Source organism: Hakea prostrata, chromosome 7 (genome assembly GCF_041222555.1).
Source record: "Hakea prostrata isolate BN-2017 chromosome 7, UWA_Hpros_2, whole genome shotgun sequence".
Classification (NCBI taxonomy): Eukaryota; Viridiplantae; Streptophyta; class Magnoliopsida; order Proteales; family Proteaceae; genus Hakea; species Hakea prostrata.
The window spans coordinates 61,086,330-61,100,811 of NC_142606.1; the positions used below are offsets into that span (position 1 = coordinate 61,086,330).

Sequence of the window (14,482 nt, forward strand, 5' to 3'; positions counted from 1 at the left end):
TTATCAAGGAATCATTTTCAGAGATGATATCTCCCATAGGGTGTCCAGTGAAATAGACCCCACATACAATGGATACTTTAGATTGGATTTTAGACTCTGGGTGTTCGTTTCACATATGTTCAGTTAGGGATCAATTTGCTACATATCATGCATGTGAGGGTGGTACTGTCAATTGACAATAATTCGAAAAGCAGGGTTGTCGAAGTTGGGACTGTGTGGATTTGCATATTTGATGGGATTGTGCGAACTTTGACTTGGGTTAGACATGTGTCAAATCTAAAGAAGAATATGATTTCATTGAGTAGTCTAGGTTCTAAAGGTTTCAGATGGTCATCTAAAAGTGGATTTATCAAGGTTTTAAAAGGATCAACCAGGGAAAAATGGTTAGTAAATTGTACAGGCTTGCAGGGAGTGTTAAAACGGTGAAGCTCTAGTGACACTCGAGCAAGGGGTATAGGTAGGCAAAATTTCTAGGTTGTTCAGGCGTCAAACAAGGACAAATTTGGAAAGAAACGGGTGACTTTCGTTTCAGATTTGGTGAGTGACGATGATCTCTTAGAGCTGGCTGTGACTGAAGGAGAGGTGGAGCCATATCACATCATACAGCGGCCGATGATGAACTGTACTAAACATCCCAAGTGGGGGGGGGGTGCGTCATGCTAATTTAATGATGATGGTCAGGAAAACATCCCTGAAGAGGATGTGGGTCATGTGGTAAGGTGTAGTGGATACATAGAAATGGGTGATTGCATATAAACATTATCAAAGGTTTTCTTCAATGTGGTTTGCCGAATTTAAGCCAAAGTGGAGATTGTTAGGTTTTGATGCCTTATATTCTATGGGTCCATGTAATTAAAGTTTGAATTGAATTTGTAACTGAAAGTTGAAATAGGGTTTGGGTCAATTATTAGTATTGAGTTAAAATTATAATTATATTGAGGTTATGATTTTAAGTTTTCCTATAAATAGTCTATGTGGGATAACCTAAGAAATAAAATAAACAAATGGTAGTATTTTTTAGGTGTGAGAGTTGTGTGAAGTTAACTGAAAATAGTGAAAATTCTTTTTCTCTGATAGACATAAACAGAGTTTTCTGAATTATGTTAAATTCATCTTGTGTGTTTTACTTATGTTCTTTCTTCATTCGTTGTTATGCATCCATATCCTCAACAAAAATAAAGAAGAAAAAAATCAAAAAAATCACTTTAATAAATTAAAAGAGGAAAAACAAAAAACAATTTAATCATTTTAAGAAAAATAAAGGAAAAGGAAGAGGTAATAATTGACTTTATCGAGGTATTCATGGTGAAACTTTTTGAAAATAAAAATAAATAGAGAGAAAATATAAGAAGAAAAAAATAGAAAATTTTCTTTCATTTCACTTCCTTCTCCTTCCCCTTCAAAGCCTAAATAGTTGTTTGGAAGAAAGCAACTACGAAACTTACACCTATATTTCCCTTGGTATATAGTAGTAAGAGGCAAGCATCTATCACCGGATTAGGATAGAGAGTTGAACCCGCAACCTCTTAGTTTAAAATTAAAACATTGAAAGCTAGATATGATGACTCAATCAGAGTTGAACCCACAATCTCTTCACTAAGAGGTGTTGGTTTCAACCACTAGAACAGCTTTGCGTTGGCCTAATCTAATGTTAATCTAATGTTTAAATAATAAATCAGGTCCCATTACAATTTTTGAAAGTTTAATCAATCTTCATTATAATAGGGGTGGACAAAAAAAAAAAAAGAAGAGCAAGTCCAAAATGGGCTTCCATAAAGAGCAAGTCCATGTCCCCCTAGCCCTAAGGAAGCTCTATCCATGCTCATTATATTGGTAGATAGTAGAATGAAGGTTTACAAGAGGCATTCATCAATCTGCTCTAGAGTGCATTCCATTGTGAGCTCAACATGGAATTTGATTTGGGCAATGGACATGCAACCTAAGGTGAAGTCATTACTCTGGCGTATATATCATGAAGGTTTTCGTGACTAGGTTTGAATTGTTGTTGAACCAATTTATAAGTGTTGCGTCCAAATTTGACCCCTTCGAGTGGACCATGCTTGAGTTTGGTTCTTTGGCTTGAGATTTGTCCACAGAGAGAGAAAGCAAGTGTGGGTCGAATAAAGTGGTTAGTTAACCACCTCTAAAGTTCAAATCAGATTTAGGAACAATATCACCCCAAGAGGTGCTTTTAGTTACTCGAGCTGAAGAGCTTAGAAGGTAGAGGGGTAAATGAGCATTACCATTAACATCGTATTTATATCATTCATTTCCCCATACCCATTTGCTATTGTATTCATACCAAAATTGGACCGTAACTTCACAGTATGGTAATGATTTGCAAGTGTTGATATGAAAATGGTAAAGGCATAACTTCGGATTTGGTACTGATTTTCTTCACCATAATAATACTGTACTGTATAACTAAGGGTCTCAATTGTGTACTGAAATTGTTTAACAGTACCGAACCGTGTCGTCTAAAACACACCATACCACACCGTTCAAAATTTAGTACGGTATATACCGAAACCGAATTTCTTCGGTATGGTTCCGGTTTCAGGTACTCATACCATCACTATGTACCAAAATTGTACTATACCAAATTAAGGAATATAAATGTAATTTTACAATTAAAACACTTTACCTTTACCCTATTCCTAATTCCTTTGTTTCAGCTTTTTGTTTCATCCTTCACTACTTCTTCTTGGAATGTATTTGGTTTGTTTCTATTAATTAGATTTACTTGTTTTGTCTCCGTTATTATCATATTCTATCGATTATTTGATCACAATTTCATTAGGATCTTAATGAACTAATAACAAAAGTTGCATGGATTTGTTTGTACCAAAATTGAATTATACTCAGATACCGTGTTTAAATCGTTTTTCCACACCAATTTAATACCAAACCGTTTTTGTAAATATTGAGACCGTACCATACCGTATAAATTCAATACGGCACGGTTCTGATTTTTGGTATTCAAAGTTGATTCCGTACCGATTGACACCTTTAGGTATTATTGATACCACATCGTTTGACATCCTAAAGTTTAGGTAGCATTTGCAACATGAATTAATTAAACTAATGCAAATCAATCAACTCAATTGTATGAAATCAAACCAAACCGAATCCGAGCCAAAAGCTTATATGAAACTTGAAGAAACCAAACTAAGCAAACAAAATAAATAAGGCAGCGTTTATTTGCTAGAATAAAAGTGGGTTGGGAAAATTCTTGAAAAAAAGTGTAGATTTCTTACTTTTCCCTTAAATCCCAAAATTGTAGATTTTTTGTTGACTTGGGGTGGGAAGTGAGAGACAAATTTTTTGAATCAAAAAACTTGTCTGGTGATGTGGCAGCCCAACTTTTTCACCTCAAACCATTTTAAACCCCAAAAAATTTGGTGGAATTTTATGAAAAAGTTTGGAAAAATAAAAAATAAGACCCACTACTATCATTTTTCCATAAATCCTTTTATTTCATTTCCTTCTCCCTCACCCCACTACATATGAAGTCCACGTATTTTTTTTCCCACCCTTTTTTTTCCACCCCGCCTTTGCAAAATAAACGACAGCCTAAAAATAAAAAGGAGCAAAACCAAACCCAGTAAAAGCCAAATTTCCGCTGGTCCAATTTTACCAAACCAACCAACCGACCGAATTTCCATTTATGCAGTAAAGCAGTATCTTCTAACGGTTACCTACTTACCTAAAAGAATAAAGGCAAATTACATATAAACCCTCTCTATATTAGCAATCAATTATATCTTAAAAAATCAGTTACAAATGTTTCTTTATTATTTCAGCATACGTTATATTTATAGTTTTCAATTAATAGTAATTGAATTACATATTTATAGTTTAAAAAAATCAATAATAATAGTAGAGGCTATTTGTAATTAAGTTTTCAGGATAATTTTCCAAAAATCAACATTGATTAACATATCAAATTCAAGTCGATTTGCCCCCACTTGCCCCGATAACCGTCCATCCGTCATTCCTGTGATTCCTTAGCTTCTAATTCTCTTTCTATGAAGATAAGACAAAATACCCTTTTGTAGTAATCTGCTTAACTACCTTAGTTAAACACTTAAGCAACTTAATCTTCTTGTTATAACAAATTGCCAATTTGCCATCTCAATCTAATCCAACTTTCTGGTTCTACGCGACTAAGACTTTAATTAATTACTCGACAGAAACGTATAATTAATTAATTAATTAATTAATTGAATTGTGTCAGAGCTTCGATCGCTGGAACCTGTGGTTAATGGCGGCAGCATGGGACATGATCCGTAGCTACCGCCAAATATCTCCCAACGTCAGCCGTTATTAACGTCGTCGTTTGGTCGCCGTCCGCAATTAAATTATTACTTTTTAAATCTTTAAGTTATAATAAATTAATAATTACATTTACACACATGCTGGGGCCTGGGGCCTGGCGCCTGGGGCAAGTCAAGTCGGACAGATTATGGATTTACTGTTACCGTCAGTTTCTATACACGGTAAACGTTTTCTGTGTTTGCCTGCCACAATCGCTTCAGTTGTCAGCTGTCATGTAAAACTTGACGGAGATGGATAACGGAGAGTGGGTCCCACTGAAGCAGTACTACTGCTCCCGAACGAATCACGATTGTTGCGCCGAATTCAAAAAAATTGGAATCCCAGCATGGGTCACCTATTTTTGTAGAATAGTGAATAGCCCCGTGGTCCTGCATTTATTTACAATCATAGCCCTTTTCACTTGGTATCGATATGATAAACCGGAACGGGAACCGGATCTGTGAACGATTCTGCCCACTTGGTATCAGTTATTGCCATATTATGTGGTCTTTTGAATGAGTCCCTTAAAAGAAGGGCCAAAATCCTAGGGTCTATTCTAAGTCTAGATCACTTATTTGCTTTATTGACGTTTTTTTACCATACATTTTGTATAAAGTTCATGTGAGACTCAATAGGGATTTCACCCTAAATTAGAGTTTGAATCACCTAAGTGCTCCCCCATAAGTTTTTCTACCATATGTTTTGAATGAGGTCCATGTAAAGCCTCTCTTGAATTATTTTACCAATTTTAAATTTAGATCTCACACAAAATGTGTATCGAGAAAACATCAAGAGTTAGGGAAGTGATCTAGACTCGTCTATTCACTTAAATACAAGTTTTAAAGTATCCCACAATACGATATAATAATAGCCGATTTATATCCATATTTGATATAATACGTGTTGATATGTCTCTTTATTGGATTGCACTAACGCATTGGTCAAGACGATACAAGACGATACAATTTTTCAAAATTACTACTAGACACACGATGCTTGATACTGATAATTTAAACTTTGCTTAAAGATTTTATAAATTGGTCCAACTCTAAGGCCAATTTGAATCCATATTGGAGGAGACCGATGAGACCTTGGACAAGGAACCGATATGGGAGATACTAATATCGACACGGATCGGCTGATGAGTGATGAATAATGTTAAATTAAAAGATGCGTCTCTTGCTGAAGCATATTAATGTCCCAACCCGGAATTAATAAAACCCTTTTCTTTAAAAGAAAAAAAAAAAAAATTGCACCTAAACGGTAATTTCGAAAATTTAGCAAAAACGAGGGTGATTTTGCAACTCCATCTCCCGATTTGTACGGCGATCTGCAGAAATTTCGTGTTTCTGCAACAAAGCATTATAGGATCGTAGATTTGTAGTAGCGATTGAGACATTTGAGTGTGGGGAAGGACTACGGACTAGAGGTGAAAGGAAAATTTGCTTCAATCTGCATGGTAGTTCGTGTTGGTACGCTTTGATTTTGTGTGACTTCGTCTTTATTTCCTTTTTGTTGCAGTAGTGTTGATGATGGTTGAGACTTGAGAGAGCTCAGATACCTTTCTTAGTTCTTGGCTTCTTCTTTTCTCTCTGTTAGCCACCATGCCTTTCTGGTATGAAAGGAACGGGAGATAGAGAAAGTGTAATCGATCACATACACGTGATATCTTTGGGGACAAAAAATAATTGTGAATTCTGATGGAACTGATCTTGTTTCCTTGTTTGGTGGATGTTCTTTTTCCCAATAGTTTCGAGGTTTCGGTAAATGCAGTGGAAGTGAGACTGGTCGATTGTTCTGGTTTGAAGCGGTTGGCTTAGGAGAGAAGATTTTATCTGGCTAAAGAACAGAGGGTATCGTTTCAATTGAGTAGCATTTTGCATTTAAATCTTTCTTTAGGTGGATTTTGCAGAGATATGAATGTCACTTCCGGCAAACAGAAAGCGGTGATTTGATCGTTTTGATCGGAACTCGATAGACAAGCGACCTGATCTGATCTGTTTCTTCCGTGGTGGATGTTTCTCATTTGTTGATTCGATGCCAGCTCATTTACTCGAAGAAACATTAGAAGTTCTGGGCCTTACGGCCATGTGATTTGTATTGTAAGTTCCATTGAAAGATCACTTCCGTGTGGAAGAGACTGAGATTCACCTTCGCTGTGTTAATTTACCCTAGGGTTGTGCTGTGCTGAGCTTCTGGTGGTATTGCTTCAGTAAATTCTTGAGTATTGCAAACGTACTTGCTTCACTCGAGCTATCTTGTTTTCTGCTCTCAGAGCCATCTTATTCAAGATTTTTATTTCTTTATCCGGTACTCTGGCGAAATTTTCTTAAAAAGGAGAAGGCGAAAAAGAAAAAGGGTTGAAAGTAAGAGAATCCTCGTTCTGAAGAAACCTTTTTGGGTGCAGCGGTGTTTCAGACTTGTTTCTATTCATAGGAGAGAGACAGAAATAGAGAGAAAACACTCTGATCAGGCGAAAATCGAAATTACATTTCTGTTGCGTGAAAGCATCTGGTACACTTAATCTTCTGAAGCAAGTTAAAAGCGTCTTGTCATCTGTGATTTCTATTATTGGAGAGTGGAAGTCAGCACGTTTATTAGGGTTTGTGTTTAGTGTTTGAGTAATTTGGTGGGGACGAATTCTTCGATTAGTATTTGGTTTGTTTACCGTTTGCTCATCTTTTCCCACTTGTGGATTTATTAATCTCTGAGCTCCGCCTCTCAATGGGAAGTCAAAATCTTCTCGTGATGGGTTTGAGAGATTTCACCTGTTGAAAGAGGAAGATTTGAATTTTCTTTTGAAGGAGCTCTTTTTGAAAAATCCTGGGTCTGATGAATCCACCACCGAAGCATGGGAATCAAGACAAGGGCGCAGATGTCCCTGTGAAGGTTGTCGTCGCTGTGAAGGCATCCAAAGAAATTCCCAAGACGGCCCTTGTGTGGGCTTTGACTCACGTTGTTAAACCAGGGGACTGTATAACGCTTCTGGTCGTCGTTCCTGCGCAGAGTTCAGGTATCGTCCTTTTGGCTCACCTACAATTTTTTTCATGGCGTTTTCTGCCTTTTTTGGCTTACAAGGGCCTTCATTTCCGGAAGCAATGAAAACTATAGAGGCTTCCTGTGATTAATCTTTGGCATTTCAAAGCTGTTTGTGTTTCACTTTCTTGGCTTGGCTTTGTGGTAACTAACTAGTTTAGTTTGGTTGATTGGTGGTGGAACATTATATGTGATTTCAGGGAGAAAGCTATGGGGTTTTCCAAGATTTGCCGGAGATTGTGCCAGCGGCCAAGCTGGAACCAGCTTAGAGCAAAAGTGTGATATTAGAGACTCCTGTTCCCAAATGATGCTTCAACTGCATGATGTATATGATCCTAACAATGTGAGCCCTTCCTTTTCTCTTGATAATGACTTCACATGCTTCTCCAGTATCACAGAATTTGGGTTTTCAAGCTCTGTTCCCAGACTAATATTTTCTGCTTTAAAATTATTGGTTGCCAGGTAAATGTCAAAATAAAAGTTGTCTCTGGATCACCATGTGGAGCAGTGGCTGCTGAAGCCAAGAAAGCTCAAGTTAACTGGGTGGTATTGGACAAGTAATTACATGTAGAAACACCTTGTTACTAATTTGATCTTGCAACTTTGGAAACATAGGAATATAAAGTGATAAGTGCTTGTGACACCAAAGAATTTTGTTCTTAATATGCAATTCCCTCAGCTTTTCATTATCCTCTCCTTTTTATATGCAGACAGCTGAAACATGAGGAGAAACGCTGCTTTGAGGAGCTCCAGTGTAACCTTGTGGTTATGAAACGTTCTCAGCCTAAGGTTGTTCGTCTCAATTTGGTTGGGTCACCTACAAAGGAACTGGAACTTGCCGGTCATTTGCCTTCTGAATTGGAAGAATTATCAGAAAAACATTCAAAAGACAGCAGTGAATCTCAGAATTCCATTAGAGGGCCAGCAGTAACTCCTAGTAGCAGTCCAGAGTTTGGAACCCCATTCACTGCCACTGAAGCTGGAACCTCTTCCTTATCAAGTGAAGATCCTGGAACTTCACCATTTTTCATTGCTGAAAGAAATGGAAATGTGAAGCAAGAAGAGTCGATAGCTTGCAAGGAAACATTTAATCTGGAAGATTCTGACTCGGACACGGAAAGTGAAGATTTGAGTCCTTCAACGAGATTTGGTTTTAAGCCATGGATGGAAGAACTTCGGCGTTCTGGCCGCCAGTTATCAAAGAATGTTGAAGGAAGCTCACAGAGATTCAATGATAAATCACAGATCTCTACAGCTAAAGCATTAGTAGAGAAATTCTCAAAACTTGATCGAGAAGCTGGAATTGGAGTAAACTATAGGCCTGATATTGACTACAGTGGAAATGTAAGAGAAGCTGTTTCACTATCCAGAAATGCGCCTGCTGGCCCACCTCCGCTTTGTTCAATATGTCAGCATAAATCACCTGTTTTTGGAAAACCTCCACGGTCGTTTAGCTATGCTGAACTAGAACTTGCTACAGGTGGATTTTCGCAAGCTAATTTCTTGGCGGAAGGTGGGTTTGGGTCTGTACACAGGGGTGTCTTGCCAGATGGCCAGGCAATTGCAGTGAAGCAACACAAACTGGCTAGTTCTCAGGGGGATCCTGAGTTTTGCTCTGAAGTGGAAGTTCTAAGTTGTGCACAGCACCGAAATGTTGTGATGTTAATTGGGTTCTGTGTTGAGGACGGTAGAAGGATGCTGGTCTATGAATACATCTGCAATGGATCTCTGGACGCTCATCTATATGGTGATTTTTCTGCAGCCTATAAAAAATTTACCATCATGATTAATCAACTGTTTGCACATTATGGGATAAAAGTTGGCCATAAATCCAATACATTGATTATCTTCTTCCTTTAAGATAGGGAAAGCAATCACTGATTGGATACATTAATTTCCATGTCACTTGTTGCTTTTGAGCTTCCTAAATGCTTCATATTGATGTAGATTATAGAACAACATAGATATCAGGAATCAGAAGTCCTATCCCTTTTGTGGCTTTGTTACTCAGTACCCCTTTTGGAACAACCATCATCAAATCCTTACTCAATTTCGAGTGCTAGTATTATTCTATGCAAAACATATATGTTAGCATATCATGACTGTTGATGGAAATTGTAGGATATAAAACTATAGATTCTAACTGGTGAAAAATTTATTAATTATGATCTGGCAATTTGCAGGACGAAATCGTGATCCATTAGAATGGTCTGCACGACAGAAAATTGCAGTTGGAGCTGCAAGAGGGTTACGTTATCTCCATGAAGAATGCAGGGTGGGCTGTATAGTCCACCGTGATATGCGGCCTAACAATATCCTCATAACCCATGATTTTGAACCACTGGTATGGCATTTTCTCCTCTCCTCTTTGTGAAAGATTTGGATGATTATACTAACATGTATTTGCATGTCAAAACTGTTTTACATTCTAAATTGAATAAGAATCTGTTTCTTAGGTTTTCAAAGATGCAATGATGCAATGATGCATTGCTTCTTGTGACATAATAACATGCAAGATTGATAGCATTAGTTTTCTGTTCACGGTAGAGGAAGAACGCTTTGAGAAGTCTCTGATCTTTTTGTTACTAATCTGCCCAAATCACGAATAACTTCTAGGATGTTGACAGTGTAAAACCTTGTCAAAAAGTGTTCTAGGAGGAACCGGAGAGAAAAAAGAACCACTTGTCATAATTACATATGAAGACATTAATTTTTGACTTGTCTGGTTGATTTCTATTTAATTTCTGTTTCAGTTGTGCTACAAAATTTGAATCAATAACTTGTTTAGAAGCAATTAATGGGATTACATAGAGATGCCATGCTTCATGTGGTTCAAAGGCTAAAGTTCTTCTCATAGGTAGAGGAATGCTTGCTTTGAAAAATAAACCAACTTGAAAGTTCCAACAATTTTAGAAGAAATGGCAGAATCTGAACAACTTGAACTATTTCTATCATTCTCAAAGCACGATCTGCTCTCTATCTTTTTGCAGTATATCCCACTAAAGCATATGTAATATGACTTCACAATTTGAATTTTGAAATGTTCCAGTAATTTAGCATCATTAGTTTTGATGACATTTATCATAGGCAAGAGATTATCCATAGAAACCAGGATTTAATGATTGGGAAGGATCAGACAGATTGGCCATCATGATAGGGGTGATACTTGTCCAGCTTATGCTGACTGATACCACAAATGTTATGTAATATATTCCTGATACTAAGATATTCTTTTAGGTGTAATAGATTCTGAGGTTGAATCTTTGTACATTACTGAGATTATTGCCTGCTTAGATGTATATGGAAATAAAAAAATAAAGAGAATGCCAAAGAATTCTACTTTAGAAGACAAGAAATTGTCAGACCTTCACCTAAATCATTTTTCTTGGTAAATGTCTAAAGATGGAAGATATAGGGATGAGAGGACTAGAACTCATAATCTTTAATGCTTAACAACATAATGCTTGATGCAACTGTCTTGTGTTCTCATGGAGTGATGGAAAATTACTTTTATTGCATTTATGTTCTAACAATATAATATAGGCTGTTATCTGATGCAATACTATCTTCTAATTTGTGAAGGTTGGCGATTTCGGCCTGGCTAGATGGCAGCCAAATGGAGACACGGGTGTAGATACAAGAGTAATTGGAACAATTGGGTAATCTTATTGTAAGATTTACACTATGGTTCAATTGTGGTATCAGTTATGGCTGATGAAATCAGCTTTTGGCCTTCATGTAGGTATTTGGCTCCAGAATATGCCGAAAGCGGCCAAATAACAGAAAAAGCTGACGTGTATTCGTTTGGAGTGGTGCTGATTGAGCTTGTTACCGGGCGGAAAGCACTTGACATCTACCGGCCGAGAGGCCAGCAGTGTCTTACCGAATGGGTATGTGAAGACAAATCTAGATTAACCAGAAAAGTTCATACATTCATGTTGGTTGTAAGAAAAGTTAGGGACACTTCTCCTTTGTGGTTAGAATAAGTAGTTTTCAACTTTCTTTCCTCCATGTATTATGTTGTGTTCTGCATATTCTTGGGTATTGACTTTTTTCAATATGGAACAGGCACGCCCCTTATTAGAAGAAAATGCCTTTGATGAACTGGTGGATCCACGCTTGGGCAACCCTGATTCAGAGCATGAGGTTTATTGCATGCTACGTACTGCTTCCTTGTGTATCCGGCGAGATCCCCGTTTTAGGCCGCGAATGTCTCAGGTAATTGCAAAATTGTCCCTCAAGACACTGGATAGGAAATTCAAAATTAACTGATTAGTACAACAGCATCAAGGAACTTGGAGGTTTCATTTGATTAGCTTGTGTAGTTTACATAACTTCCTCAAAAGAAATGTGGCCATGGTTCAAAAGAATGTGGGTCGGTATTAGGGGTCCTTTAATGGTTGGCTATGAAATAGAACCTTGGTTGATTACAATCTTGATCTCTAATTTATCTCTGGAGCATCTATCTCATCATCTTCCAGGGAAAATATTTTATTAACCTTGCTTTTGCCTTTGCTGTCTTCTTTTTCAATGGAAAAAGGTGCTTCGATTACTGGAGGGTGATATGTTCATGGATTCCCATAACATGTTAACACCCGGGCAAGATGTCGGAAGCAGAAGTGGAAGGATGTGGCCAGAGCAGCAGCCGAAATTTTACAGTGGTCCTCTGATGAAGGAAGCATCATCAGAGGGAATACGTTCGAATCCCTCCTACGAGGCACTGAATGCGGCACTGAATGCTGTTTTCCGGGACAGAGAAAAGACGAGGAGCACATCTTACAGGGATGATCAGTAAAACCATAAAACATGTTAGACATCGTAGGACAAATATTTACAGTTCTCATATATTTATATATATTTTTTGTATCTTTTCTGTTCTTTCTAGTACTTGCTATGGTCAGATTCTTAGCTTGTACAGTATTCCTGATTCAATTGTTGTGAGGGGAACAATTGATGCTAAATGCGAATGTCTCACTTTACTGATAATTTGTCTCCTGAATAAAATATAAGCAGTAATACAGGGCTTTTGAAAGTTTTCTGTGCAGAAAGAAGGAAAGGAGGTGGGAGGATCAAGAAATGATTTTCTAAAGTTGGTAGCTTTAGAGAAAGAGAGGAGAGAATATTTATTCGAATTCATGACTGGTTTGGGCGGAAAGAATGAATTCAACGGAATTGAGCTGGATATGTTTATATGGTCGAGGTTCCCACGTACCTTCTTCTTGGTCAAATTTTAGCTTTGAGAAAAGCTTTAACGGTTCAACTGACCTCAAAATTTTTAAAATATATAGAATAATAAAAAAAAAAATACTGAATTTAATATAATAAGAACTAGGTGAGTGGTAGATTACCAAAAAAACTAGGTGTCTAGTAGCTGGAGGTTGTCAACTATGACTTGATGGGTTTTTGCTGGTTGTGCAAAATGCAGAGTATGGTGTTGTCTGCATGTTGCATGTCTTAGCTACATCAGTGGTTCTCCATAATTCGTATGGATGAATTTTATTTTATTTTAGAGTAAATTACAGATTGCACGTTTTAATGAGGCTTAACCTCTAAGTCGTATGATTACACATTTCTAAATTTACGAATTGCACGTTCGTTATTTTCCATCTAAGATATTGTTAAGAGTGAAATGTTTATATTCCTCTAATTATAGTATATTGACCAATCTACCCCATTTTAACTTGTACACACCCACCCTTAGGTGGATGAAGGGAGAACTTCACCCATCTTTTACCTACATTTTATCGGACCACTACTGCCAGAAACTAAGGGTGTCAATCGGTACTGTTTCAGTATGGTGTCAACTTTGAATACTGAAAACTAGAACCGTATTGTACCGAATTTATATGCAACAGTATGGTTTATGTATTTGCAAAAATAGTTCGGTACGATTTTGGTATTAAACCGGTGTGGGAAAACAGTTTAAACACGATATCTAGAGCGGCACAATTTCGGTACAAACAAACCCACGCCACTTTTGTTATTAGTTCATTAAGATTCTAATGAAATTGCGATCAAACAATTGATAAAATCTAATATTAACGAAGGCAAAATAAGTAAATCTAATAAATAGAAATAAAGCAAGTAAATCTAAGAAAATGAGTGAAGGACGAAACGAAAAGTTAAAACAAGGAATTATGGATAGGGTAAAGGTAAAGTGTTTTAATTGTAAAATTCCATTTTATATTCCTTAATTTGGTACGGTACCAATTTGGTACAGTTTCGGTACTGACAGTATGAGTATTTAAAATTGGAACTGTACCGAAGAAATTCATTTTCGAATTTGGAACGGTGTGGTTCAGTACAGTTAAACAATTTCTCTAGTTCTCTCAGTTCTCTCTTTCTTCTTTCTTAGATTGGTAGACTTATCTCCTTTTGTGGATGTACCTCTGACTACACAGCCTTCTATGCAGAGGTAGTACGATCAAAAAGGTTTTGAATTTGAACTTTCATCCGTTCCACACCTTTCCATCTCCTAACCCTAAAATAAAAACAAGAACAAAAACTCCCTTTTCCTGCTCCCCCACTGGGCTTTGTTAAACGTTGGAATTCTATTCCAGCTCAAGATCATGGAATCTTCTATAATGCATAACCGCCTAAAAATTTAAATTTGAGAAGCTAAGGCGGGAAGTTGGTTTTGGATCAAAACAAAACAAGTCTAACCTTTGAATTCAATGCGAGTTAAAAAAAAAAAAAAAAAATGAAAGAAGATAGTAGAGAAAGTGAGAATGTTGTTCTTTTAGAATCGACATTAGGAAAGAAGACCCAAAAAAGACTTCAGATTCTTAATGTTTTCTACTACTTTAAAGTGTAGCGGCTCTAAATTTTTCCAACTAAGATTCGATTAGCTTAAAAATTTAAATTCAAAACTCATAGCCCAAGGGAAAAATAAATAAATAAATTCGAACCAAATTTAAAGTTAGAAGTTAGAACTCTATACCTTATCTTGGTTTTGGCTGGACTTTAAATGGTTCCATTCCCTTTTGACACCTACACCCCACCACCCAAAGAAAAGAGAGAGTTTTAAGGTTTGGACTCTTGTGACTATATGGGCCAGGCCCAACTCTAGATAAGAGTCAACCCATTGGTGGGCTTTGACATGGGCTGAAAACACTCACAAGAAGCAATC

At 37.0% G+C, this 14,482-nt stretch overlaps 1 protein-coding gene across 1 annotated transcript; it reads left to right on the forward strand.

Annotated features, from left to right (window-relative positions):
• The first annotated feature begins 5,580 nt into the window (after positions 1-5,580).
• LOC149011569 (inactive protein kinase SELMODRAFT_444075-like) lies at positions 5,581-12,657 on the forward strand. Its single transcript, XM_089162317.1, has 9 exons — positions 5,581-7,330; positions 7,554-7,696; positions 7,816-7,910; positions 8,064-9,100; positions 9,537-9,697; positions 10,936-11,012; positions 11,096-11,243; positions 11,422-11,571; positions 11,894-12,657. The coding sequence occupies exons 1-9, from the start codon at positions 7,150-7,152 to the stop codon at positions 12,146-12,148; spliced, it is 2,247 nt and encodes a 748-aa protein (XP_089018443.1). The 5' UTR covers positions 5,581-7,149; the 3' UTR covers positions 12,149-12,657.
• Positions 12,658-14,482: the final 1,825 nt, after the last annotated feature.

What these genes read in the sequence shown, in the direction of transcription:
- LOC149011569 (XM_089162317.1), top strand. Translation starts at nt 7,150, where the DNA reads ATGAATCCACCACCGAAGCATGGGAATCAAGACAAGGGCGCAGATGTC. An exon ending in CGTTCCTGCGCAGAGTTCAG is followed by an intron (nt 7,331 to 7,553) that starts GTATCGTCCTTT and finishes ATGTGATTTCAG; the next exon opens with GGAGAAAGCTATGGGGTTTT. An exon ending in AGAGTAATTGGAACAATTGG is followed by an intron (nt 11,013 to 11,095) that starts GTAATCTTATTG and finishes GCCTTCATGTAG; the next exon opens with GTATTTGGCTCCAGAATATG.